Raw genomic sequence first — 27,525 nt, forward strand, 5'->3', positions numbered from 1 at the left:
GATTGTAGAAATTTGATTTATATTTAGTTGTAAATATAAATGTAAATATAAAGAACAATATGTTTCCAAAGGGAAAAAATGCTGCCAAGGAAATAGTTTCATCAGTACCATCTCTCAGCTGAATCAGGCGTCATTGGGTCTGGCCCGGGAGCCTGGTAACTCAAAGGTCGTAGTCAAAATTCAAGAACCAGAGAGTTACATTAATCCTGGGAATGAAAGATCTTGGCAGGATTCAGTGACATGTAAAGGTAGGGTCTACTATTTTCTGGATCTGCTAGTGATGTCATCTGTTATAAAATAATGTGTTCTCAGCACAATCTTGTTCTAAGTAGAAATGTCAGAAAACCTTGCCCTCATCTGAATGTCAAGTGCTGGGAAGAGTTGGATGCTTACACTAGACAGATAGTCTATTCCTCAGGAGAGGGAGGAGTTCAGACTCAGTTTGTGGTTTCTCCTACAGACTTGATAATTTTGGAGTAACACACAAATCTGATGAGGGTGGGGGGAGACTTTTTTTTTTTTTCTGCACCACTCCTGGCAATCAGTGTTCAGGGCTTACTCCTTGATCTGTACTCAGGGATCACTTCAGGAGGGGCTTGGGGGACCATCTGGGGTGTTGGGACTGAACCAGGGTTGGTTGTGTGCAAGACAAGTGCCTACCTGCTGTACTACCACACTGGACTGGCAAAATTCACCCCTAACCACCTCCCAAGACTTTTTTTTTATGTGTGTGTGGTGCCGAAAATCAAACCCAGGGTGTCTCACGTGTGAAGCAAGTGCTCAACCACTAAACCCTGTCCCTGGTGGGGAAGATTTCTTTTATTGTTTTGTTTGGGGGCCACACCCTGTAGTTCTCACGGGTTATTTGTGGTTCTGCACTCAGGAATCATTCCTGGCAGGCTTGGAGGAACCATATGGGATGCTAACCTGGGTTAGCCCTATGCATCACAAGCTGCCCTACCCTCTGTACTATTTCACTGGCCCCTGGTGAGCAAGATTTCTTAAAGACTTTCATGAAAGCTCACATTTATTGTGTTAACATACTTACTGTGAAAAAAAATTTTTATAGAATTTCTTTTGGCATTAAAATACAAACCTTGAAAATGCCGATATTATCTGGGATGAAGAGTAGTGATTTCATTACTTAATAACGGAAGTGAAAATGAAGGACTGCAAATTGGTGCTGTGCATGTAATTACAGAGAAATTGTTCTGTGCCCATCCCTCTGTGCTGCTGGCCAAGTTAATAAACTTCCCCTCAGGGGCATGGGACTTGAAACTTTGTAGGCTACAAAATGGTTATATAGTGAGAATTGCTTAAAACTGGATATTACAAAAGTGAATGCCTTTATGGAGATTGCTAATTATACTTTGAGAAGATTTGAAAGGGAGTAAGAAATTGTTTTATTGGGCTAAATGGTTTGCTTGGGGGGGAATAATATAATTAACCTTTCAGAGCCTTCATTGATTATGTTCTGAAGCTGATACTAGGTTTATTATGGTCATCAAGATGTTGTGTCAGGCTAGAGAAATAGTACCGCAGGCGGGGCGCTTGCCTTGCGCACAGCTAACCCAGGGTTCAGTCCTCAGCACTATTTTATTCAAAAACTCAAGAAATCTGTTTATGGTGGAGAGGGATAGTGTAGTGGGTAAGGCACTTGCCTTGCACGTCGTGGCTGACCCCGCCAGGTTCAATTCCTGGTACCACCTTATGGTTTGCGGAGCACTTCCAGGATTGATCCCCAAGTGCGGAGCCAGGGGTAACCCCTGAGCATTGCCAGATGTGGCCCAAAAACAACAACAACAAAAAACCCTTTTTATTTTATTTTAATTGGGAGTTAAAACATGAGTAAGTAAATCAGTGAAGGTAGCCAATGAGAGGTGAAAAATGGTAAACTTACTGGAGAGAGAGTTAAAGATCATGGCAAGTTTTTTTTTTTTTAGTAGAGAAGGCATATTTTAATTTTTTTGGCTACAAAAAATTGCAATCTTTGTTTCTTGTTTTACATGAGTGCTGTTTGATGGGAGTTAAGAACAGAATTGAGAACATCTTCCTCTAGCAAGTTAAGCACAGGGATCAAAAGCTCGCTCTGGATAAGTTGTGCTGAGGGCGCTAACTCCACAGGGTCTTTTATCTGATACAGTTTTTAGCAAGCCTATTGCACTATTTCTGTTTGAGGGGTCACTAGGTTACTCCATTTAGCCAGTAGTTGTTCACTCTCATTAAGATTCTAGCAGCCACTCTGCTAGGACATACTCTAGTGTCCTGAGCTAATTTTATTTTGTTTTTTCCTTGGGCCACACCTGGTGATGCTCAAAGGTTACTCCCACCTCTGCCATATGGAATATCAGTGATCAAACCCAGCTCTGCCTCATGCAAGAAAATACCCTACCCCTGTGCTGTGCTTTCTTTTAGGCTCCTCCTGAGATAATTTGACTAATTTGGTTGATAAATTGTCTCGAAAAAAATATTGGTAGTTTTTTTTTTTTTTTTTCCCTTAAAAATAGGATTAAACCCAATGGTGCTCAGAGGCACACTCCTGGCTATGCTTGGTGGACTGTACGTGGTACCAGGAATAAAACCTGACTTGGCTGCAGGAAAGGCTTTACCTGATGTTCTCTCTCTCTCTCTCTCTCTCTCTCTCTCTCTCTCTCTCTCTCTCTCTCTCTCTCTCTCTCTCTCTGGCCCAATTTCATGAAGTTATTGTTTCTTGTTTTTGATTTGGGGCTACACCTGGGGGTTCTCAGGGCTTATTCTTGGCTCTGTGCTTATGGATCATTCTTGGCAGGCTCAGGTATTAAATATGCTGTCCGGGATTGGACCTGGGTCAGCTGCATGCAAGACCACATTGGACCTGGGTTCAATCTCCTGCACCCCATATGGTCCCCTGGAGAGACTTCCAGGAATGATCCCTGAGGCACAGAATCAGAAATCAGTCCTGAGCATAGCTGGGTGTGGTCCAAAAAGCAAAAAAAGGAAAAGAAGAAAGGGGCTTTAACCCATGCTATTTTTCTGTGCCCTCATGCAAAATACGTTCCCTATACACTGTACTGTTGCTTGGGCCCTGTTTTCCTTTTCTTAATGTGAGTTCCTTTTATTTTTTAAATTTTTATTTATTTATTTATGCTCTTTTTTGGGTGCATCACGCGTGGCAGTGCTCAGGTGTGTGAGATGCTCAGCATGCTCAGGCGATGCTCCTGGGAGTACTCAGGGAACATATGGGATGCTGGGAATCGAATCCGAGTTGGCCGCATACAAGGCAAACACCCTACCCGCTGTGCTATCGCTCTGGTCCTGCAAGTTCCTTTTTAAAGGTGTATAAAATTAGTATGAATGCTAGAGTTGGGGGACTGGAGCGATAGCACAGCAGGTAGGGCGTTTACCTTGCACTTGGCTGACCCGGGTTCATTTCCTCCGTCCCTCTCAGAGCCTGTCAAGCTACTGAGAGTATCCCGCCCACACGGCAGAGCCTGGCAAAGCTACCTGTGGCGTACTCGAGATGCCAAAAACTGTAACAAGTCTCACAATGGAGACGTTACTGGTGCCCGCTGCCTGCTCGAGCAAATCGATGAACAGCGGGACGACAGCGCTACATTGCTACAGTGCTAGAGTTGGGATGATGTGAGTGGTTTCAGTTCTGAGCTCTCCTGCTCCCTCATCTTTGGAACCTGTCAGATCTGCTCCTCTCCGCTGTCCTTTCCTCTGCTGTGGTGCCCAGGGCCTGCACACTTGGCTGCAGTCTTTGCGGGTTACGCCTGTCGCGCAGGGACCATGCTTGGCATTTGGGGGAAGTTTGGGGATCATACTCACCACAGCACTTGACCACCGAGCCACATTCCTGTGCCCCAGATCTTCCTTTGGTATGTGAGGAAGGCTCCCCCTTACTACCTGGACCCAGGGGCCTCTTGCCACTCCCAGTCATACTTGATTTGAGCCTGATGCTTTTTTCAGTGCTCAGGCCCAGGGTGCTGGGACTCACTAGGGCCACACTTGGAGGTGCTGGGAAATGGACATCCAATGTTTGCCATCACTTCAGGGTCTTGCACACGTAGAACGTACTCCAGCCCTTTGAATATCTCTCTGCCTAGCCACAGCCCCCAAGTCCCCCCCCCCACACACATACACATCTTTTTTTCTCCTTTTGGCTCTTTGGGTCACGCCATGTGATACTCGGGGGTTGTTCCTGGCTCTGCACTCAGGAATTACTCCTGGCAGTGTTGGTGGGACCGTGTGCCAGGGATCAAACCCGGGGTGGCTGTGTGCAAGCCCAACCCGCTGTACTGTTGTTCTGGCCCCCACACCCATCTTTCTTATGATGTACAATTCAAGGCCTCTTTTCTCTTTCTGCTATTTCTAGTGTCATCAGTGCTAAAGGTAATATAAATTTGTAAGGTGGGTAGTGTAGGGAATAATCAGGAATCGGGATGGGTATGTATTGTCAAGAGGAATAAATGCATCGTAAAAAGGAAACAAAATGAGTAGAAAGAGCTCAGAGGACTGGAGGATATGCTTTGCATGCAGAAAACCTGGCTTGATTCCCAGTGAAGAATGCTCCCGCAAGCACCACTGAGAGTGGTCTCCCAACACCACTGTGTATGGCCTGGAAACAAAACAAAATGAATTAAGAGACCTCTTCAAGGAGGAACTCACTGCCTGGCTGTAAGAGTATTACTAAAAATGTTAGTCCTTGGAGCTGAAGAGATGTACAGTGTACAGCTGAAGAGAGTGTTTGCCTTACATGCAGCTGACCTGGGTTTGATACCTGGCACCTCTGTGTGGTCCCCTGAGCACTGCCATGAGTGATTCCTGAGTAAGGAACCCTGAGTATTGCGGGATGTGCCTCCAAAATCAGAATAAAATATAGATGTTAGTCCCTCCAGTATCTGTCCCACTTTTAGAGCCAAGGTGATGTTCCTCTGGCTGAGCAGAGCAGTGATGTAAGCACCCCACCTTCTAACTCAGCATTAGCCTTCTAACGCCGGTCCTTCCTGAACTTTCTGTTGGACAGTCTGGGTCAGGTCTGCATCGTGGTCTAATGGTTCTTCCTTCCCAGCCCTGTTCCTTCAGCTCTTACCAGAAGAGTTCTCCGTACTAAACCTTTCTCCCTCCTAAAGCTAGTTTGTTTGGGGAGGTTAGGAGGTTCGTCTGGTGTTCCTCCAGAAACTACATGGACTGAGCGCCAGGTATCAGATTGGAACCTCCAAATGCAAAGTGTTAATTCTAGCCCTTTGAGCCATTTCCCTGCCCCCAGTGTGTTTCAACTTTTGCTTCCCGGAGAGTCTAACCTTTAACATACTTCTTACATAAATCACTCTATTTCCTTCATCTTACTGCTGCTTGTTTGAAAATTTTTTTTCTCTTTGGGTCACACTTGGCAATGCACAGGGGTTACTCCTCGCTCATGCACTCAGGAATTACTACTGGCGGTCCTTGGGGGACCATATGGGATGCTGGGAATCAACCCAGTTGGACGCATGCAAGGCAGATGCCCTACGCGCTGTGCTATCGCTCCAGCCCTTTGCTTGAAATTTTGCATGAAACAACGGGAATGGTGTATGAGTGCGCATGTGTGTGTATGTCTATGTGTGTGTGTGTGTGTGCGCGCGCGCGCGCCTGTGTGCCTCTCTGTGTCTCAACTTATGACTCTGCTATGGAGTTGTGAAGGGGCTCAGGGGACAATGTGCTGGTTATTGAACTAGGGTTGGCTGTGTGTGCAAGGCAAGCTCTTTAACCACCCAGCGGTGCTCAGGACTTACTCCTGTCTCTGTGCTCAGGGATCGTTCCTAGCAGGTTTGAAGGAGCTAATGGGGTGCTGGAGATAGAACTTGAGTCAGCTGTCTGCAAGGCAAACGCCCTTCCTGCTCTACTCTCTCTCTCCAGCCCCCTGTTTATAGAATTTGACAGTCATTCTGGTTTTCAGTGGACGGAAGTATGAGTGTACCTTTAAGGATTGATTAGCCCTTTGGAATGAGCTTCGTCTTTGAGATGTGCCTTTCAATTTCATGTCATTCAAATCAACTGATATGGCAAAGCGCAGAAGAACTGATTTCCTATAGAGGGCATAACTGCCTGGGTGCCTGTGCCTCAGTTATTGCAGGGCTTCTCACAGCATGTGCTGATACTTATTTCTTTCCCACTCTAGCTAACGAGTGGAATGTCATGGCCAGCTCCTCAGACAGTGAAGATGACAGTTTCATGGCTGTGGACCAAGAAGAAGCTGTGCTGGAAGGGACAATGGAGCAAGATGAGGAGCCCCATCCAGTATTAGAGGTTGACGAGACCAGACATCATCGGGCCATGTCTGAGTTGCCTGAAGAGGTCTTAGAGTATATCCTGTCTTTTCTCTCACCGTATCAAGAACACAAAACTGCAGCCCTTGTCTGCAAACAGTGGTATCGACTTATCAAAGGTACTGTGGAATGTAGAATAATGTATTAAGATTTGTTTGAATGGTTTACTTTATTTTGAGGTGCAGGGTATCAAACTTAGGCCTCACACCTACAAGGCTGAGTCACATTCTAGGCCTAAATGATTTACTTCTTGTTGTTTATTTTGGGGACACATCCAGTGATGCTCATCAGGGCTTACTCCTTGCTCTGAGCTTAGGGATCACTCTTGGTGGGATTCTGGGGATCATGTAGCATACTGGGCATTGAACTGCCAGTGCAGAGTATGCTCCTTGTCCTTATCCCTTACCCCTATCCTTCTGCTTTATCCTTGTTTCTCTGGTCCCCTGAAGGGTTTACTTCTTTTGGTTTGTTTCGTTTTTTTTTTTTTTTTTTTTTGGACCACACCTGGACGTGCTCGGGGCTGAGTCCTGGCTCTGCACTCAGGGATCATTCTGGGTGGGGCTCAGGGGATTCGCTATATGGAGTGCTGGGGATCAAACCTGGGTTGGCCAAATGCTTGCTCTACTCTCTTTCCAGCCCCACGAATGGTTTACTGTTTTTTTTTTTTTTTTGGCTTTTTTTGAGTCACACCTGGCAATGCTCAGGTGTTACTCCTGGCTCTGCACTTGGGAATTACTCTTGGGGGATCGTATGGGATGCTGGGGATTGAACCCTGGTTCAATGGCAGATGCCCTACCTGCTGTGCTATCTCTCCGGCCCCGTGAATGGTTTATTTTTAAGCTCCTAATTTTATTTTCTTTGTTTCTCCTTAACTCTGTGATTCTAACATTTACCTTACTTTTTCCCCTCTTTCATCCTAGTTGGTTTTATGAGTGGCTTGGATATGAGAGTATTTACTGAAGTTTAGTTTTAGGACTCTGCGCCTGCGTATTGCTTCTCAGGGTTGGAAACAGTGGTTTGGTCCACCTCCAGTGGTGCTCAGGGCTTCTTCCGGGTTGGTGCTCGGTGTTTACTCCCCGTGGTTCTCTGGAGACCAGGAGCCAGGACTGAACCAGGGTTGGCCGAATGCAAGCACCTTCTCCCTTTACTCTCTGATCCTGCGTCTGCATTCTCTTAGAGTTGATATGTTAAATTGTATTATTTTTGGGTAAGCAAATGAGGCAAGAGTTATGGGATAGCAATAATAACTAACAATGTAGTGGGGTAGGTGGATAGTAGGGATTAAGACATTTGCCATCTATATTTCCATCCCCGGCACTGCTTATGGTCTCCACACACACACAGATACAAGAGGCAAAGCATAAAGATTATGTCCATTTTACAGGTGAGGAAACAGTGAGGCACAGTTAAGTTACTGGTCAAACAGGAGTAAACAGAAAATCAAAAAACCACCTTAAGGAAGTTGGCTTTAGATGTCATGTTCTTTATGAGGATTGAATACTGTCTCTCTCTCTTTCCCTGCCTCTGTGTCTCTCTTAAAAAAACAAAAAATGGGGACGCCACCTGGCAGTGTTCAGGGCTTACTCCTGGCTCTGCACTTAGGAATCACTCCTGACAGGGCCCTGGGGACCTTATGGGGTGCCAGGTATGAAACCCACGTCAGCCATATGGAAGGCATGTGTCCTACCCACTGTACTATTACTCCTACCCCACCCCCTATTTCTGACTGAGATTTCAGCTTTAGGGACAGGTATATGTCATAGATTACCTGCTTCACATATTGAAAGCCCTGGCTTTCAGATACACATACTTTAGTCTTAGCTAAATGTTGACGCTACTATACTATATTATAAATTAAATGATAGCAGCTGTTTAGCTCCATTTCATTTTTGGTATTTTTATCTGTTTCTTTTTTTTTTTTTTGCTTTTTTTTTTTGGGTCACACCCAGCGATGCTCAGGGGTTACTCCTGGCTCTGCACTCAGGAATTACTCCTGGCGGTGCTTGGGGGACCATATGGGATGCCGGGGATCGAACCCAGGTCAGCCGCGTGCAAGGCAAACGCCCTACCCGCTGTGCTATCTCTCCGGCCCCTATCTGTGTTTCTTGTGATCACATCTGGCAGTGCTCGGGGAGCCATCTGCCGCCGGGATCAAACCCAGGGCTCCTTCATGTAAAATCTGCACTTCAGCCCATCCAACCTTTTCCTTGACCTCTAGGTTCCTGTTCTTAAATAAAGATGGACCAGGCAAGTTGAATAATTTTGATTATTGATTAATCAGTAATAATTATCAGTGACTTCAGTGGTCTGTTCTTTCCAGGTGACTATAAGACAGCCTTATGTACGTGAGAAAAACATTAGGTCTGAATTAGGTTTCACATCTTTTCCTTGATTCAGGTTGATTCTCATTGGGAGGTGGGGGTGCTTGTCAACTCCCCAACGGCATTGAAACTGTTTGCTCGACCATGTCCATGCTCATTTATGAAACTGGTAAATCTGGCATGCTCAGCCAGCTTCTGCTTGCAGAGTTCACGGACCCTTCCAAAGAGATTGGCTCCCTGTAATATGGATTTCGTCTCTAAAATAGAAGTTGAAGGGCTAGAGAACTAGTACAGTGGGTAGGACACTTACCTTGCTTGTGGCTGTCCCGGCTTCTATCCCTGTCATCCCACACAGTCCCCCGAGCACTGCCAGGAGTGATTTCCTGAGTGCAGAACCAGGTGTGACTCATGGGCACCATCAGGTGTGGCCCAAAAAATAAGAAACAGAAAATAAGTTGAAGAATCAGTAGTAAAGAGTTTATTGCTGCGTGTAAAAATGAGTTGGGGGCAAAGGATGTAGCTGAGTGGTAAAACGCATGCCTCATGCAGAAGACCGGGTTTAATCTCTGGTACCACATAGTCCCCTAAGCATTGTGGGAGTGACAGTGACCACAGCTTCTCGTTTAAGATGGGAGATGCTCAGTTCCCCTGGTCCAGCCAGAGATGTTTACAGCTGTTATATTCCAGGCATAATCATAGTCCATCTCACAGAGCTAAATTTCCCCCTCTTTGTTTGGTCTGAGGTAAATAATGTCAGGCTTTTTGTTGCCTCATGAAATGACAGGAAGGGGAGCAGAGTTGTGGTGTGGGCCAATTTTATTAACTTTGACGGAGTTGATTAATTTTTCCTAAAAGTAAGATGAAAGAATAGGATCTGGCAGTTTTGAAATAACAGAATTTTTTTCCTTTTTTTTTTTTTTGAGAGATGAAGGAAATTTGGAGTTCCTCAAAGAAACTTGCTTTATAAAAGAACTGCCATACTTAACAGATGCAGCTTTAATAATTTGCTTCACCAGTGAAGTACCTAGGCTGAAGTGGTTCCTATTTCTGTCCTTAGGTGTGGCCCACCAGTGTTACCATGGCTTCATCAAGGCTGTCCAGGAAGGAAACATTCAGTGGGAGAGTCGGACTTACCCTTACCCTGGAACCCCGATCACTCAGCGGTTCTCGCACAGTGAGTATGGGCTGTGGAAGCAGGCCCCCCCCCCCCACTGTGTTCATGCTTCCAGAACCTGCTGCAGGAGCGTGGGTCTGGTCTAACTTCTGAACCACAAGACTGGAAGCGACAATCAGAGATAGGGAGGAGAGTGAACCTAAATAATTGTAGGCATTTTGGTATTATTTATATTCTTCTTTTTGTGGATTATCTTAAAATTATGTTCCAGAGAGGTCCGTCTTGTGCTTCAGCAGTCTGAAACATGAGAGTAAAACAAAGGAAAGACATGCATAAGGTATTTCTGGTAACCACCTTAGTAGGTGTAGTCAGGGGTTAGCACTAAGTTTCATAATAACTGTTTTATCATATGTTCAAATTCAGTTGGGTATGGGGGTCACAGATATTTTGAACATATAAAGAAATTAATCACTGACTACAATTAATTTTTGTAGTTAATAGTTTATTTCCTTATACCCTGCTATTCTATTTCATTTCTTTATCAAAGTATTTTGCAGGGAGGCCTCCCTAAAGCATTGCCTAAGGGACCTGGGAGCCAGTCCCAGCAATACTTGTTAAGTTCTGCAGGCTGGAGTGTTCAAGACTTAGACCCAGTGGTGCCAGCTAGGGCTTCTGGGGTCAGCCTGGTGGTATACAGCAGAGTTTGAGATGTAGTGTGTCTTAGACCAATAATGGAAATGGTGTTTTGCAGAAAGAGAGATAATTGTGGGAAAGGAAGGGCCTCTTAGAAAGTACTGTAGTAAAAAGCCAGTAATGATTGGCTGGGGAATGTGGCGTTAGTGGCAAAAGCATGTCTTATATGCATGAGACTGTGGTTCTATTCCTGGTAAAACACACAAAACACACACACACATGCATGCACACATGCACAGAAGAACTTGAAAGATAGTTCAGTGGGTTGAGCTCTTGCTTGCTGTTCTGGAGGCCTGATTTCCGTCTCCACATGATCCCCCAAGCACAGAGCCAGGGGTAAGCATCTGAGCGCTTAAATCTGAGCATCGTGGCCCAAGACCTCCCTCACCCCTAAAAAAAGGAAAGTTCTCATAATTACTGCTATAATTGTATTATGTTCCCATTAAAAAACCTTCAGTATTTATCTATGCCTACAAAATAATATCTAAACTTAGCCTTATATTCAGAACCTTCCATATTTGACCTGTGTCTAAATTTATTTCATCTCCCAACTTTTCCCAAGAGGTCTCTTCAAAAAATTGTCACTTAACCTTTGCCATACTATTTTCTTTCTCCCTGGAGCAGTTAGCAGAAACTCCCTCTTCTTGAAGACTCAGTTGTAGTTCTAGCTCTCACGAAACCTTTTCTCAACCTTTTGGTCCACAGAAAACATCCCTTTTCAGGCTTACCTAAATATTTATCTTGACTCTTAATTTGGCACTTAGCTCACTTTGTGTTTTTATTTTTAGTGTGTACGTCTGTCTGTCTGTCTCTTTCACCCAGGATGACTGGGTGCATGTACAATATTAAGGATTGACCTCAGGACCTCACACTTACCCTTGGCACTAAGTAACTGAGCCATTTTTCAGGCTTTTTCTTGCTGGGGATCCCAAAAACCAGGACTGTCCTTATCACCGTCGCAGCAACAGGGTTTGAACTCATGACCTTGTGCTTACCAGGCAAGCATCTTAAGCTGAAGAGGAGGACCATCCATTAGGTCCCTGTGTATCTTTAAACTGTATTTTTAACTCTTTTTGGTTGTTGTTTGTTTCTGGTCGGGATTTGTACTTGGCAATGTGCAGGGATTACTCCTGGCTCTTCACTCAGGAATTACTCGTGGAGGTGCTCAGGGGACCATATGGGATGCTTGGGATGGGATTGATCCTGGACTGGCAGTGTACAAGGCCTACCTGCTGTACTGTCTCTAGGAATTTGGGAGTGGTTTAGCTGGGAGGTTCTGACTCAGGGTCTGTTCCGAGCCTGCTGTCAGCCAGGGCTATCATCATCTGAAGGCTGAACTGGGATGGACCTCTGGGGGATTTGCTTCTAGGCTCATTCAAGTAACTGTTAACTAGAGACTTAGACCTCATCACTTCTTTACTACATGGACCTTTCCATCTAGCTGCTCACAGTTTATGGCTTAGATTCTGGCCTTCCACAAATGGATGGATGATTTGAGAGACAGAGACAGATATAAAGACCCTCCCTTCCTCTCTTTCCTCTCCTCCCCTCTCATGCTCTGGCTTTGCACTCAGGAAGCACTTTTGGAGGTGTGTGTGGGGACCATATGGGATGCTGGAGTCAAACCCTGGTCTGCCATGTGCAAGGCAAGCATCCTACCTATTGTACTACCCTCTTGGCCCTCTTTTTTTTTTTTTTTCTTAAGGAGGGTGGTAGAGGCAGGGTTGGGGCACACCAGCCTCACACAGGGATCATTCCTATTGGTGCTTTGTGGGTCATATGTGAACTGGTGTCAGCCTCATGCAAGACAAGTGGCCCTTATACTCTCTCTAGCCCAAGATACACCAAAACTAAAGCTATGGCATCTTTCACAGCCTAATCTTTGAAGTGAATGCCATCTCATTTATCCTATTGGTTACACACAAATTGACCATCTAGATAGATACAAGGAAATGAAGGTCGCTGGAAGCTTGACTACTTCAGACTAATATACTCTCTGTATTCTGCATCCAGAAGAGAGTTGATTGAATAATTAGGACCCATTGTCATCTCTGAATTGGATCTAAATGGCTCCAATTCAAAGGATTACTTAAGCACCGAACAGTTGCTGTGTTTTCATTTCTTTCATGAGACTGTTTTTATTTGTGCTTGTGTAAACTAAAGGAGTAGGTCTCAAGTGTGTGGTTCCTGGACCTCTGCTGGAGAGGGCACAGCATCTGCGAGGCCTTTTCAGGGGCTCTGAGAAGTTAGAGCTGGTATGGTTTGTTTTAAACTGTGCGTGACCGTATGGAACCCGGGTTCCTAGAGCAGTCCAGTGTCCCCCTGCCTAGATTCATGCCTGGTCTGCAGAAGTTGTCCCCCACATTGCTGTGCACTCGTGACCCCTTAGTGGTGGGAGTGTGGCTGCCTGAGTGTTGCAGTGGTGGTCACGGTATGGTCGTTGGTGGTGCCATGCCTGTGCGAGTGGTAGTAGTGATAGTAACAGTCATAGTATCATTATTATGGAAATAGCTTTGAGAGGTCGAAGTGATAATACAGAGGGTTGGGTGCTTGCCTTACAATCGACCGCCTGGGTTCAATCGCTGGCCCCCCAGAGGTTCTCCTGGGCCTGCCAGGAGTGACCCCTGAGCACAGAGCTTAGTAGTAAGTCTTGCGCACTGCCGGGGGTGCTCCCCTGACCCTCCCCCTCGTATCTTTGAAAGGGTCTTGGATGTTTTTCAGGCATCTCCAGAGTATATTTTGACGACCTACGGTATACACTATAAGTATCTCTCTCTTAAGAATATTTAATGAAATTAATAGGAAAATCTGCATTGGGTCCAATATTTATTGTTAAAGGGAAGGGATAACTCTCACTACCTCTGGCTAACTGAAATGCCTCATTGTTGTTGAAAAAGGATCACAGAAACTATCTTTTAACTGAAACAGCATAAAATAAGTGCAGATTCCCAATAATTCATAGTGGTGGAGGGGATTCTCCCCCCCCCATCATTATGTAACCAAACAATATTGAGTGAAATGTTTTTTATGGACTTTCTGTAGAACCAAGATTTCTAAAGAAAGGGGCTGGAGAGGAGAGAAAAATGTGTGTGTTTAAGAGAGAACACGGGCTTGAAAAAAAGCTTCAATCATTTTTTTTTTAAATTTAGCTTTTTATTTTGTATTTTTAAATTTTTAAAAAAAAATTATTTTCATAAAGTTGTTTACAATAATTGATTGCATTCGGGGCTGGAGTGATAGCACAGCGGGTAGGGCGTTTGCCTTGCACGCGGCCGACCCGGGTTCAAATCCCAGCATCCCATATGGTCCCCTGAGCACCGCCAGGAGTAATTCCTGAGTGCAGAGCCAGGAGTAACCCCTGTGCATCACCAGGTGTGACCCAAAAACCAAAAAAAAAAAAAAAAATTGATTGCATTCAATATTTCAACACCAATCCCACCACCATTACACCTTCCCAGCACCATTATTTCGAATTTTCCCACCACCACTCAAGCCTGCTCACACAGGCAAATGCTAGATAATTTATTTTGTATTTGTTTGAATAGTACGAGATGTCTGTAAGGGTCTGTCTCACAGTGATTCACCAAAAAAAGTCAAAAAAAATAATACGAGATGGAATTCTAAAATTTTAAATAATTGGGGTCCAGAGACATCTCTGCAGTGAGCTGTTTGTTTCTGAGATTCATTCGTGAGTCTCTGGATCGTGGCCTAAGGTTAATGGGCTTAAATGGCACCTGGAGGCATCAGTGTGATGGCCAGGGCCCTGGAGGGGCAGGAGATGGGAAGGGACAGCCCAGTCCCAACCCCTTGAGGTCTGGTGTTTTCAGTCAGTGGTCCCGCGTACCTGGGTTTTTCAGCGGATTTATTCTCTTGTGTGGGGCTCCCTAGAGGAGCCTGTGAAGATGGACGTGAGGGTCATTGGGTTCTGGAGGTTTGCGGCTGCAGGGCTTCCTTTGGAGCAGGCGGAGAGAGAACACCTGCTCCCGTCTGGGGCGTCTCGGTGAAACCAGCCTGGTGCAAGGTCTGGGAACATCTCTGCAGCAAGCTGCTCAGTTTCGAGATTCATTTCTGAGTCTCTTAGTCATTTTCTTCACAGTAAAAATCAAATACTTCTGATGTTATTTATCTCTGTAATCTCATATCTTTTCCTATTGCTCAAATTTATGATTTAATTTCATTTCCCATAAATATTTTATAAGTGATCTTTTTGCCTTTCCTCGTTCTTCACCTGAACCCAAACTAGACTTGATATTGGCATCCGTGTGTCTCTATAATGGGGGGCTGTCTCCTGGGGCATTTGGAAATGTGTAAGGTTTATTATTCTGGCTGGATGAGGTGTGCTTACAGCCCTGCAGTGAGTGGAATGATCCCACATTAGGGTTTGGTAGTTGTTTTACCCAAAATGATAGGAGCCCCTTTGAGAAACACTGCAGGTCTGAAAAACAAACCAGCCGTGACCTTCCTCCCAGTGAAAGCCTGAGCCTTTCTGCCGCGTGGAGAAATATCTGCTTACGTGGCTTTCAGGACACCACCTCTTTGCTTGACCACTGACACAGCCTTTCACTGTCCACTTAACGAGAGATTCCCTATTAGGTCTTTTTGTTTTGTTTTGTTTTATTTTTTGCTTTTTTGGTCACACCCGGCAAAGCACAGGGGTCATTCCTGGCTCATACACTCAGGAATTACCCCTGGTGGTGCTCAGGGGACCATATGGGATGCTGGGATTCGAACCCAGGTCGGCTGCGTGCAAGGCAAACGCCCTACCCGCTGTGCTATCACTCCCTCCAGCCCCCCTATTAGGTCTTTATCTTCCCTGTGTATGGCTTTGCTTGGGTGCTGTGGCTTCGTTCTCTCTTTCCCTGCGATTCCATTTTCGTATTCATCCCTAGAATTGGTCTGCCTTTATTGATATATGAAAAACTTTCTTTTCTCTGTCTCTCTCTCTCTCTCTCTCTCTCCTCCTCCTCCTCCTCCTCCTATTCCTCCTCCTCCTCCTCCTCCTCCTCCTCCTCCTCCTCTCCTCCCTCTCTCTCTTTCTCTTTCTCTCACAGCAGTGCTTAGGAGTTACTCCTGGCTCTGTACTCAGTGGGGTTGGGGGACCATATATGGTGGCAGTGATGAAACCCGGGTAAATTGTGTGCAAGGGGCTGGAGTGATAGCACAGCGGGTAGGGCGTTTGCCTTGCACGTGGCCGACCGGGTTCAAATCCCAGCATCCCATATGGTCCCCTGAGCACCTCCAGGGGTGATTCCTGACTATATGAGCCAGGAGTGACCCCTGTGCATTGCTAGGTGTGACCCAAAAAGAAAAAAAAATTTGTGTGCGAGGCACACATTCTACCTGTTAGACTGTCCCTCCAGACTCTTCTTTTTCAGTTTTTGGGCCTCACCTGGCTGTTCTTAGGGGCTTCTCCCACCTCAGTGCTTGTGGGTTAGTCCCAGCAGTGCTCAGGAGACCATGCAGTGCCAGGAATTGAAATCAAAGAACCTTGTGCAGAGCCTACACAGCAGATCTTAGTCTCCATGGTGGGGAATTTGAGAATAGTCCGTGTTCTTTCTCATAGACTATTCTCAAATTCCCACCATGGAGACTAAGGGGTTTTGTTTGTTTGTTTGTTTAATAGAAAGGTTTACTGGAAAGTAAAAGAGAAAGGAAAAGAAACTCCCCAGCTGGGGAAGAACTTAGTTTAGGACTAAGTCTGAGACTAAGTTCTTTTTACCTCCTTCTCTATTCTGTTGGTACATTCTTCATACCTTCCCCTTATTGTTTTTTACTAGGTTTTAGCCATAATTATCTGTGTAGGAGAGTCTGCATACAAAAGAACTTCGGATTTGAAAGCAAGTTCCTTGGCTCTTCTAACCCACAATTTACTTATCTGTAAAGGGTGTATGGCAGATTCTATTTATACCACAGGGTTTCTGGAAAATCTAACTAGAAGACTCTTGTAAAATTTGTTTTAAAAAGTGATAGAATGATGACAGTGTCTCCTCCCAAAAATTATGTCTCCTTGAGAACAGATAGGTTCCATGCCTTAGACCGTGTCATGTCCACTTTTCATGACACCTGTTTTATATCTGTGGAATTAAGTGTAACAAAGAGATAGAAACAGTGCAGCTTTCCTATGTAGAAGTGTAAGACGACAAAGGTTGGGGAATTAAAGCCAGTTCACCTGGAATTTTGCAGAGTGTTTGCATGACCAATCATGCAAGACTTGATTAATGTAGGAGGACCTTTTCAGTTTGATACCGGGGTCTGTTGAATCCTTAGCATCATGCTTTGTGAAACATTGTGCTGTTTAGGCTCTAAATAGGGTCAGATCATTCCACACATATACTAATCCCTGTTCCTGCAGTAGCCAGCAGGCCCAGACTGGATAACCAACCTTGTTTGTTCCATCGTTATGTAATTAAAGGCCTTATCAAATATGTCCTAGCTTGTAGATGTGAGACATATGACAGCACAGTCTCTTTGAGCATGGGATAAAAGCCTCAGGACCTTTCCCTGGAGACAAGGAGGGAAACAAAAGAGTTAAACTTTGGAGAGTACAAAAGTTAGAGCTCAGTAAACATTTATTGAGTGACTATCAGGTTTCGTGGAAAATATGAAACAACTGGAAGTTCTTGCCCTTGACAGAATTCTAATAGAATAGGGAAGGACTCAGAATGCTGAAGACAAGTTTCTTGCTGCGTGTCTGATCATGACTATTTGAGTTGGCTTTCATAGGCAGTCATTAGATATTAGTCTGAGATGTGTCTGTGGTAGTTGGTCATGGGACAATTGAGTCAGTTTTAGAAAATTTGAAGAGATCTAGAGGTTGAAATAAACTCAATGTTGTTTCTTAGAGGATTCTTTATAGAGCATGTTCCAATGGTCCAGATATTCTGAAAGAAAAATGTTCTGGGGGCTGGAGAGATCGTTTAGAGGTAAGGTAGGGTTCAATCCCCAGCATCACGTCTGGTCCTAGTGCCCTAAGCACAGCTGGGTATGGTTCAAAAACAAAAAAGATAAAATGCGTTTTTTTGTTTGTTTGTTTTTTTGGTAAAAGGGGAATGACTACTTGAGCACTGGTATTTGCTCAGATTCTTAGTTTTTTTCTAAAGACTTGTTGAGTTTGTTAGGCTCTCCCTACTATACTAACATGTAGTTTGTCTTAAATAAAAGTACACAATAAGGGGCCGAAGAGATGGTACAGGTTAAAGCTCATACCTCATATACTTGCAACCCTGGTTGGATCCTTCAGCACTAAATGGTACCCCAAACACTACGGGGTCACTCAGGTGCTCCTCTGACCCAAGCAGCACTACATACTTGGACCCTTGCATTGAACTCCTGGTGAATCGGCTTTCCTTAACACCATTGGGGTGCACCCCCCACACGCCACCCCCCAAAAAAGAAAAGTTTAATAGAACACTGAAATAGTTGTGTGCATTTGGGAGGGGGTTGGGGGGACTGGCAGTGCCCAGGGCTGACACGTGGCTTTGAGCTCAGGGATCACACCTGGAGGGACTTGGGCAACCATGTGGGATACTGGGGATCAAACCTGGGTTTGCCATGTGCAAGACAAGTACCCTACCAGCTGTATTCCAGCCCTGTTTGTGTGATACTGATTTTTTTCTTACTCTGAGTTATATCTGAGTTTTAAACAACTGCCTAAATGGACTGCCTTCTTCTTGCAGCTTTTTTTTTTTCTTTTTTGGGTCACACCCGGCAATGCAGAGGTCACTCCTGGCTTATGCACTCAGGAATTACTCCTGGTGGTGCTCAGGGGACCATATGGGATGCTGGGAATCGAAACCCATGTCAGCCGTGTGCAAGGCAACCGCCCTACCCGCTGTGCTATTGCTCCTACCCCTTCTTGCAGCTTTTTTAATTGATTGTGTGGACATTGAAAATACAGTGTGTGAAACTTGTTGTTTCAGTTCCATTAGGTTTGTATAGTTAAGGGCTGTGCCTTGTCTTCCAGAAACTGTTGTTTGCTCAAAGGGAAGCAGGAAATGCTGCTTGCCTTATTTTTGTGTAGGATTCAAATGCATGTGGTAAGGACCCCATGGGACACAATTGTGGATGGGTTTTCAGTCCAAGTAGAGCAGAAGAACATTTGCTGACTCTTTACTGTAAAGGCCCTAGGCTGTTTGCTGCATGAAGCAGCTGTATGGAGGTAATTTTGAGGAATGGTGAGATACAAATGGGCCTTTACCTCTTTTAGTTGTAAATTCATGAATTTGTCTTATGAAATAATAATAAGACGCTAAGGTTTCAGAAGTCATGGATTATCAAGAGGAAAATAATACTTTTTTTTCCTGGCACCAGTTGGTTTGGTTCAAAATTGCCTTATTTGTTGGAGTGGCTAATTCAAGGAAAGCATGAAAAAACCAATATATTATCTGAGGCTCAACTCCCTTAATGGAAATAAAATGTAGCTCAGTAATTATCTTTTTTATCTGAGCTTCCATTTTTTGCAGTTCTTAACAAAGCTAAAACATGAGCATTGGGTTTTTGTTATTGTTGTTAAGGTGTTTGTAGTTTTTTTTTTTTTTTTGCCACACCAGCAATGTTCAGGGGCTACTACTCCTGGCTTTGCATTCAGGAATTAATCTTGGCACCCATGTTTGGGGGACCGTATGGGATGCTAAGGGATGCTGGGAATTGAGCCCAGGTTGGCTGCGTGCAAGGCAAAAGCCCTTCCTGCTGTACCATCGCCCCAACCCCAAGCAATGGGATGTTATTGGATTTTTCTTCATAATAGACTTTCTTGTCTGTTAAGGATTATGACCATCTGTTCCAAAGAACAGAGACTAAGTGAGCTCTCCAGCAATGACAGGACTTAACCCTCTTGCTCCTTGTCTGTACTCTGGTATTTGTTTCTCATAATCAGGCCACTTTTTGGAACTCACACCATGTTAAGGTACACGTTGTAGCTTAAAAGCTCTTGGGGGATAAAAAGCTCTCTTCATCCAGAGCAATAGTACAATGGGTAGGGCCCTTGCCTTAAAATCCTCTGAGCCCACCAGGAGTGATGCCTGAGCTCAGAGCCAGGAGTAAGCTCTGGGCACAGCCAAGTGTGGTTCCCAAACCAGTCAGTCAGTCAGTCAGTCAGTAAATAAAAACAAAGACAAACATTGGACTCAAGAAGCGGCCCAGCAAGTAAGGCGCTTGCTTGCCTGGCACGTCGCCGGCCAGGGTTTGAGCCCCAGCAGCAGTGATCCCTGAGCACCCCCAGGTGTGGCCCAGGAAATACAAAGCTCTCTTCAGAGATCACAGTGATTTTTACAACAGTTCAGTTCTTGGGGCAGAACAGTAGTAACAGTGGACTGGGCATTTGCCTTTCCTGCGGCTGACCCGGGTTCCGTCTCTGGCACGCTGAGCCCCATCAGGAGTGATCCCTGAGCATAGCCAGTTGTGGCTCCAAAACAGAAAAAAAAATAGTTCAATTCTTTATAAATTTTTGTGAGCGGGTAGGGGGAATGTTGGGCCACACCCAGTGATGTTCAGTGACTGTTCCTGACTCTGTGCTCAGGAGTCACCCTGGGTGGTGCTTATGGGACCCTGGACAGTGCTGGGGTTTAGACCAAACCAGCATCGGCAGAATACAAGGCCAGTAGTCACCTTAACTCCTGTCCTATCTCTCTGACCCTTAATTTAATTTATTATCTTTGTGTGTTTTTGCCACACCTGACAGCTTACAGCTTACTTTTAGCTTTGCAGTCAGGGATCACTCCTGGCAGTGCTCGGAGTCTATTTGGAGTGCCAGGAGTTGAACTGAGGAACACTGCATACAGGGCAGGCGCCTTGCCCTCGATATTATCTCTCTGGTCCCTATTTTATTTTTTATTTTATTTATTTATTTTTGCTTTTTGGGTCACACCCAGCGATGCACAGGGGTTACTCCTTGCTCTGCACTCAGGAATCACCCCTGGCGATGCTCAGGGGACCATATGGGATGCTGGGATTCGAACCTGGGTTGGCCGAGTGCAAGGCAAACGCCCTACCCGCTGTGCTATTGCTCCAGCCCCTCTGGTCCCTATTTTAAAGTTTGGTTTTTGCATCATAACTGGCAGTGCTCAGGTCTTACTTCTTGTTCTGCACTCAGGGGTTACTCCTGTCTAGGCTTGGAGGACTGTATAGGTGGGTGCCCGGGATTGAACCTGAGTAGGCTGCATGTGAAGCAGTTGCCCTCTTTGATGTACTAATGCTCTGGTCCCTGATTTTTTTTTTCTTTTTGGGCCACACCCAGTGATGCACTGGGGTTACTCCTGGCTCTGCACTCAGGAATTACCCCTGGCCGTGCTCAGGGGACCATATGGGATGCTGGGTCGGCCGAGTGCAAGGCAAACGCCCTACCCGCTGTGCTATTGCTCCAGCCCCTGATTTAAATTTTTAATATATTTAATTTTATTGTTGTGGGAACACCAAATAGTGATTCTCAGAGACCATTAAGGCCACACTCAGTGATAGGAGGGGCGTGTGATGCTGGGAATCAAATCTCTTGCCTCACACTTACAAAAGCTATGCTCTGCCACTTGAGCCCCCTGCCCCCATTTGTGCCTTTTAAACATTTCTTACTGCACTGATTTTCTATTCAGCACCCAACTGGGTAGCACCTGCTGAGGGGACTTTTGGATCCATTTAAAGGTTTAATAACATCATGCTTTTTCTCTGTTGCTTTGCGACCACAGTACTTCTGTGTTTCCTAAGCTAATTGGTCTTTTTGTATGTTTACTTCATGCCACTGATTAAAATTGTTTCCTGTCATTCTCTTTGCTGTAAAGATTTGTTTGTTGATTTGTGCTGTTGGTTTCATTTCAAAGCAAAACCGTTTAAGAGCAGGGCTAAGAGGAGAAAAAAACGGGAGGACAGCGTGCATCTGTTAGCACTGACTCGCTTTGTCTACCCGAAAAGACAGTGATGCAGATTTAGGTTAATCATGCAGCTGTGCTGAAATTTTATTCATTGAATGTCCTTAATCTACATTCATGTGTGCTCGTGCTGGAGTTCTGCTGTCTTATTTAATTACATAGCCAATTTGTTGATGTGTTCAGAAGCACTTTCCCTAGGTTCTCTGGCTCATGTTTAATTTCTGTAGGAGAGCTGCCCCAGCAGTGCTGGGGCCCATCAGGACGACACTGGCAGTGTCTTTCCATTCCAGGAGCTGAATCAGCGCCGTGCCTGGCCAGCCCTCTGTGCTCTCTCCTGTCCAGTCCTTCGTTAAATGGTTCATCAGTTGTTTTGGTTTGGGGGCCTTGCCTGCTGCTGCTCAGGATTTACTTTCGGCTCTGCAAAGACGGGATCTACTCTGGGGCAACCAAGTGCCAGGCTGGTGCCCTCCCTGCTGCCCCTGTCCCTCTGGCCTCTGGGCCTTATTTTGTTTATTTAATTTAAGAATTGATTAATTTTTTAAATGTAATTTGTTACGGGTATTCAGTATTCCAACACCAATCCCACCAGCTCTGCACCTTCCCTTCACTATTGTCTTCAGTTTTCCCAACCACCCCTTAAGCCTGACCCCATAGCAGGCCTTAATAATTTATTTAATATTGCTTATTCTCAATCAGACTGGAGCAGTGCACAGCAGGTAGGGCATTTGCCTTGCATGTGGCCAACCCATTTTCAATTCCTCCGTCCCTCTCTGCCCCTCAAGCTACCGAGAGTATCCCGTCTGCACGGCAGAGCCTGGAAAGCTACCCGTGGCGTATTCGATATGCCAAAAACAGTAGCAAGTCTCACAGTGGAGATGTTACTGGTGCCCGCTCGAGCAAATCGATGAACAACACTGTGCTATTCTCGATAATTTGCTAACAGAAGGATCAAAAAATGTTTCCTTAGAAGAACGTTAGTGGGACTGGAGTGATAGCACAGTGGGTAGGGTGTTTGCCTTGCACACGGCCAACCCGGGTTCGATTCCCAGCATCCCATATGGTCCCCTGAGCACGGCCAGGGGTAATTCCTGAGTGCAGAGCCAGGAGTGACCCCTGAGTTTCGCTGGGTGTGACCCAAAAAGCAAAAAAAAAAAAAAAAGAAGATCGTTAGTGAAGATTGTTGTTTCTCACCTTGAAGCCATTAAATCCTTGTATAAGAGATTACTAAGATATTGTTATAGGTTGAGCTGTCTGTGTTTATATTTGTAAATCAAGGTCGGTTGCATTCCAGTTCCATCCCATCCATACCTGGGCCTTATTTTATTTCATTTCATTTCTTAAATTTATTTATTGGAAACACATCATTTTATTTAGTCACTGTGATTTACAATGGAAAACCTGAGCCTTATTTTCAAGGCTAATGTTTTACTGACCAACATAAAGATTTGAAACTGGTTATAGAAAGTCAGTACCTGGTAACTGTTTTTAAAAAGTCATCTTTGGAAGATTGGGACTTTTGATGTGGTATTGAAAAGGCTTCAAAATTAAATGTTTTTATTGTTTTTCCTTTGCAGGTGCATGCTATTATGATGCTAATCAGTCTATGTACGTGTTTGGAGGCTGCACCCAGAGTAGCTGCAATGCTGCCTTCAATGACCTTTGGAGACTGGACCTAAACAGCAAAGAGTGGATCCGACCTTTGGCTTCAGGTATGAGACAACATGCTGACCTCTGCCTTTTTAGGTGATAATTCTTGTTATGTGGAATTCCTCCTTGATGCTTCTTTGGTGTTGTATTCAAGGACAGACTCCTGGGGCCCCCAGTCCTTTCTCAAACATGCTGAGTAATAATGCTTTTGAAAAGTCTTTGAACTAGAAAATAAAAATTGTATATGTAGTAGGGAATCCTGCTTCAGAGACCCCCATCCTAGGTGCCTTCTTGCCATTTTCTCTCCCTTCTATCCTTTTAAATAGACACACACACACACACACACACACACACACACACACACACACACACACACACACTCACACTCACACTCAACGTACATGTAATACTTTCTCTTTAGTATTGGTGCCCTCGCCAAAATTGCTATACTACTCTGTGAACTTACTTGCATGGTTTTCTCAAGTACTTGTACAGGTGTGATAGGGTTTTTGGTCCAAAGTGAAGAAGAAACAGAAACACAGAGTCGTGAGAACTATCACTGACTGACAGAAGCTATTGTCCCAGGGCTAAGATCTGAATATCTTTTGTTGTTTCCAGCTCAGATATTTGGGGAGTGTATAGAACATGCCTCTGCTAGTTACTTTCAATTCAGGAGTGTGGGAAGATTCCATGGTAGGTACATTCCTGTGTGGTTCCACTATGCCAAAACCGGTGGACAAAAACTGGATTATTTCCCTTTTCACTGGTGTGATGGAGTAATTGAATCTAACAAGTATAAAGTATTTTGCTACTTTTTTTTTTTTTTTTTTTGTAGACTTTCCCCAAACATTCTTCATTTGACTTTTCAAGGTTGAAACTCACTCTTGGACTAAGGAGACTTGTGTTTTTCATGGGCAGATTCATTATTTATTTAGGTCTTGATTTACTACTCTGATTACTAAATAGAAGGCAACGTGATATATTCAAAAGGGCACTGGAGGAAGGGTGAGGAAACAGGAGTTTCGTTTCCTTGCATCATTACCTGTCCTCTGTGTAACTGAGAAAGTTACTACATTTCTCTGGGAGAAATAGGGAGTAAAACTAGATTCTGTTTTTAAATGGATTGGGAAGGCTAGTTTATGTTTTCTTTTATTTCTGTAACCACTGCTATGAATGTCTTATTCATACGAGAAGAAACTAAGGTTTTGCTTTCCCAGTATACGAATTCCTGTTTCTTCCCCCCGTAGTAGGCAACCATAAGGCGCATACTAACAGTGAATACTTACCAATGGGACCAGGTCATGTACCATGAATTTCTTTATTAAAATTATTGGACAGGGGGCTGGAGAGATAGCACAGCGGGTAGGGCGTTTGCCTTGCACGCGGCCGACCCGGGTTCAAATCCCAGCATCCCATATGGTCCCCTGAGCACGGCCAGGGGTGATTCCTGAGTGCAGAGCCAGGAGTGACCCCTGTGCATCGCCAGGTGTGACCCAAAAAGCAAAAAAAAAAAAAAAAAAAAAAAAAAAAAAATTATTGGACAGATGGAGAAATGTTAGGGTTTTTTTTTTTTTAACTTTATTTAAAAAAAAATTTTTTTTTCTTTTTGGGTCACACCAACATGCTCAGGGGTTACTCCTGGCGGTGGTCAGGGGACCATAGGGGTTGCCGGGGATTGAAGCCGGGGAGGCTGCGTGCAAGGTAAACGCCCTACCCGCTATACTATCACTCCAGCTCTTAAAAAAAATTTATTTGAGGGTTTTTAGGTCTCAGAATTTTAGGACTTGAAGAGTTTTTTCTTTTGATCCTTTGTTCCAGGTTGTACTTAATGCAGTATTAATGTTTAGAACCCTAGATTCTGGAATGCAGTGCGTTTTCTTCATGTTAGAATGCAGCCCTGCTGTGTTTGGTGTAGGCCCATTCTCGAGCAGTTTTTGATTGTGCCACTCACAAAGCACAGGTGCTGCCTCTCTCTCTACTGTAACCACCATTTGTTTTGTTTTTGTTTGGGGGCCACACCTGGCAGTACTCAGGGCTTATTTGTATTTCTGCACTCAGAAATCACTCACTCCCGGTGCGGCTGGAGGGACCATATAGGATGCCAGCTGTGGGCAATGCAAGCACACTACCACTGTACTCCTCTCCAGCCCTGTAACCAGTTATTACTGTTCATTTGGAATGGCTCTTGTTCTTCCTTATAGAAAGGGAGATTTGGTGTGTGGGACCTTTGAAGCCTGTTGTCAGCCAATCTTTTCATGGTTTTGGGTTTGGGACATCACGCCTCAGCCAGAGCCCAGGAACTATTCCTGGTTCAGTGCTTAGGAGTCACTCCTGACTGCTTTAGGGACCAAAACCAGGTTGCCACAAGGAAGACAAGTGCCTTCCCGTCTGTACAAGTGTCTTTCCAGCTTTGTTTTTATTTATTTTAGTCATAAAGTTTAAAGACTTTTTTGAATCCCCCAGTGAAATCGAAATAAGTGCCTTGGTAATTAAGACTTACAGAAATTATTCTACAAAGTGTCTGAGTTTTAAGAAATACATTATTAATCTCTTCCCTTTTATGAAATAACAAATGAATGTTTAATTTCCTGACAAAGTGTCTCAAGTAATCAAGTTGCTACTTCAGCCTAATCTATAACTGACACTTAAGTTTTAGTGGAGGAAAACTGAGTCTTTTTAATGTGTCTTTAAAAAAAATAAAAGCAAACAAACAATCGTTTAATGGAGAGTCCTGTGAGAGTCTCCTTTAGGCAGAAATCCCATGGGAAGATTGCCTGAGGAAACGTTTCTATATGCTGTCATGATCCCAACCAAAATTGCTTCCCAACCGAAGCATCAGTGTGGTTTTCTGAATAGAACACAGTTGTTGATGTGTCTTGGTGCGCCTGACTCACCTAGTTTAGCCCATGGTGATGGGTAGGGAGGTTGGCCATTGGGAAGGTGCTCTGTACCACCCATTTAGTGCTAGTTACAAGGTTTTCTTCCAGCGCTTGAGCCTCTGCAAGTGGTGCTATTAGCTTTGAAGAGTGCTCAGTTTTTGCGTGTGACCCTTTGAAAAGCATGAAACAAACTGGAATAGTTAGGGATGGGAATAGAGAGTATTGACCAAGAATGTCACTCCAGCATGCATCTTTTTACTTATTTATTTGGATCATCTCCCGATGAGTCTGGAACACTCAATTTGGTTGATGTCTTTATCAGATCATGCTACCATATCAAAGTACCATAGACTGAATATTTTTTGTTTTCGGCTTTTTGGGTCACACCAGCTCAGGGGTTACTCCTGGATCTGGACTCAGGAGTTACTCCCCTACCTCCTCTGTTCCTCCCATATCCTCCTCCCACCCAAAAAAGTAGAGTATACTGTTCAGAGACTCAGTGGAAAGCTTCCAGAAAGGGGAAGCCAGTCTTTGGAATGTTTTAGTATCTCTTTCATTTAAAGAATGTCATGAGTTTGAGCCTTCCTATGTTAGAAACGTCGTGTGTTGAAGATTGTGCCATTAACCCATACGTGAATGGAAGCCTGCTGCTCGAGTCACACGTGCCTGAGGCCTTGCTGCCATCAGCTCCCCGAATGGGGGACTCCTGCCACGTTAATTGTAGTTTGTCTTGGAACGGTTCAGCTGACAGGGCCCAGAAGCTGCAGGAGTTTTCTTTGTGAAAATCTTTGTGAAAATTTCACAGGGCCTGAGCCAAGCCACGTGTGTAAGTTGGGGGCTTGACCCCTTCGTAATAGAGAACTTGAAAGCAGATCTCTCTGTGAATGCGGTGAGAAGAGCGGCACAGATGAAGCTGAGGTGGAGACAGGAGCCAGCTCATTTACTCCTGGCTCTGGACTCAGGAATTAACTCCTGGCAGTGCTGGGGGGACCATATGGAATGCTGGAGATCCAACCCAGGCCGGCCACATGCAGTGAAGTATTTTTCCCTAAGAGTCTCCCCAGGAGTGCTCCGGGGCCTGGAGACCTCCTTGCCTGTGATACTGTGGACTGTGGGCTTGGCGTCCTGCTGCCCTGCCCACCAGTGCTGGGGCACCATGTGGTGTCCGGAATCAGAGCGTGCACTCCAGCTCTTTGGACTCTCTCCCCTTTGCTGCCAGATATCATTTTAAATAATATTTTCATTGCTATAAGTTAAGGTAGACCCCCAGAATGAAACAGAATAGATAGTAGGTATCAAAATAATATAAGCGGGAGACCAGTGGTGTGGGCTAGAGTCCTAGGGGTGGGATGAAGAGTGGTTTGAGTGATGAGCCCCTGCCCCTCTTTTGTCTCTGAAGCCGTGCTGGGTTTGGAGTGGGGGTGGGGCCAGTAGGCAATTCTCGGCACTTGTTGACCACTTATGAGTCTGTGGCTCAGTGTAAGGGCCCAGTGGTGCTAGGGATGACCCAGACCACCCTGACAGTGGTTGGGGGCCTCCAGGGATACACCCAGCAATATTTGGGGAACATTGTACCAAGGATCAAACTGGGTCTGCCCATGTACGAGGTATGTGAGCTCCAGCCTCTGAAGTAAATTTTTTTTTTTTTTTTTTTTGCTTTTTGGGTCACACCTGGCGATGCACAGGGGTTATTATTCCTGGTTCATGCAGTCAAGAATTACTCCT

The 27,525-nt window shown here is 44.8% G+C and overlaps 1 protein-coding gene across 1 annotated transcript in view; it reads left to right on the plus strand.

The window, feature by feature from the left end:
* Positions 1-27,525, plus strand: part of FBXO42 (F-box protein 42) — a 75,130-nt gene that overhangs the window by 19,336 nt on the left and 28,269 nt on the right. The window contains exons 2-4 of the mRNA XM_004603369.3: positions 6,143-6,409; positions 9,669-9,785; positions 22,849-22,983. Coding sequence (XP_004603426.1) covers positions 6,160-6,409; positions 9,669-9,785; positions 22,849-22,983 — 502 coding nt within the window. The 5' untranslated portion in view covers positions 6,143-6,159. The remainder of the gene's footprint in view (positions 1-6,142; positions 6,410-9,668; positions 9,786-22,848; positions 22,984-27,525) is intronic.

The sequence above is a fragment of the Sorex araneus genome, chromosome 5 (assembly GCF_027595985.1).
Source record: "Sorex araneus isolate mSorAra2 chromosome 5, mSorAra2.pri, whole genome shotgun sequence".
NCBI classification, from domain to species: Eukaryota; Metazoa; Chordata; class Mammalia; order Eulipotyphla; family Soricidae; genus Sorex; species Sorex araneus.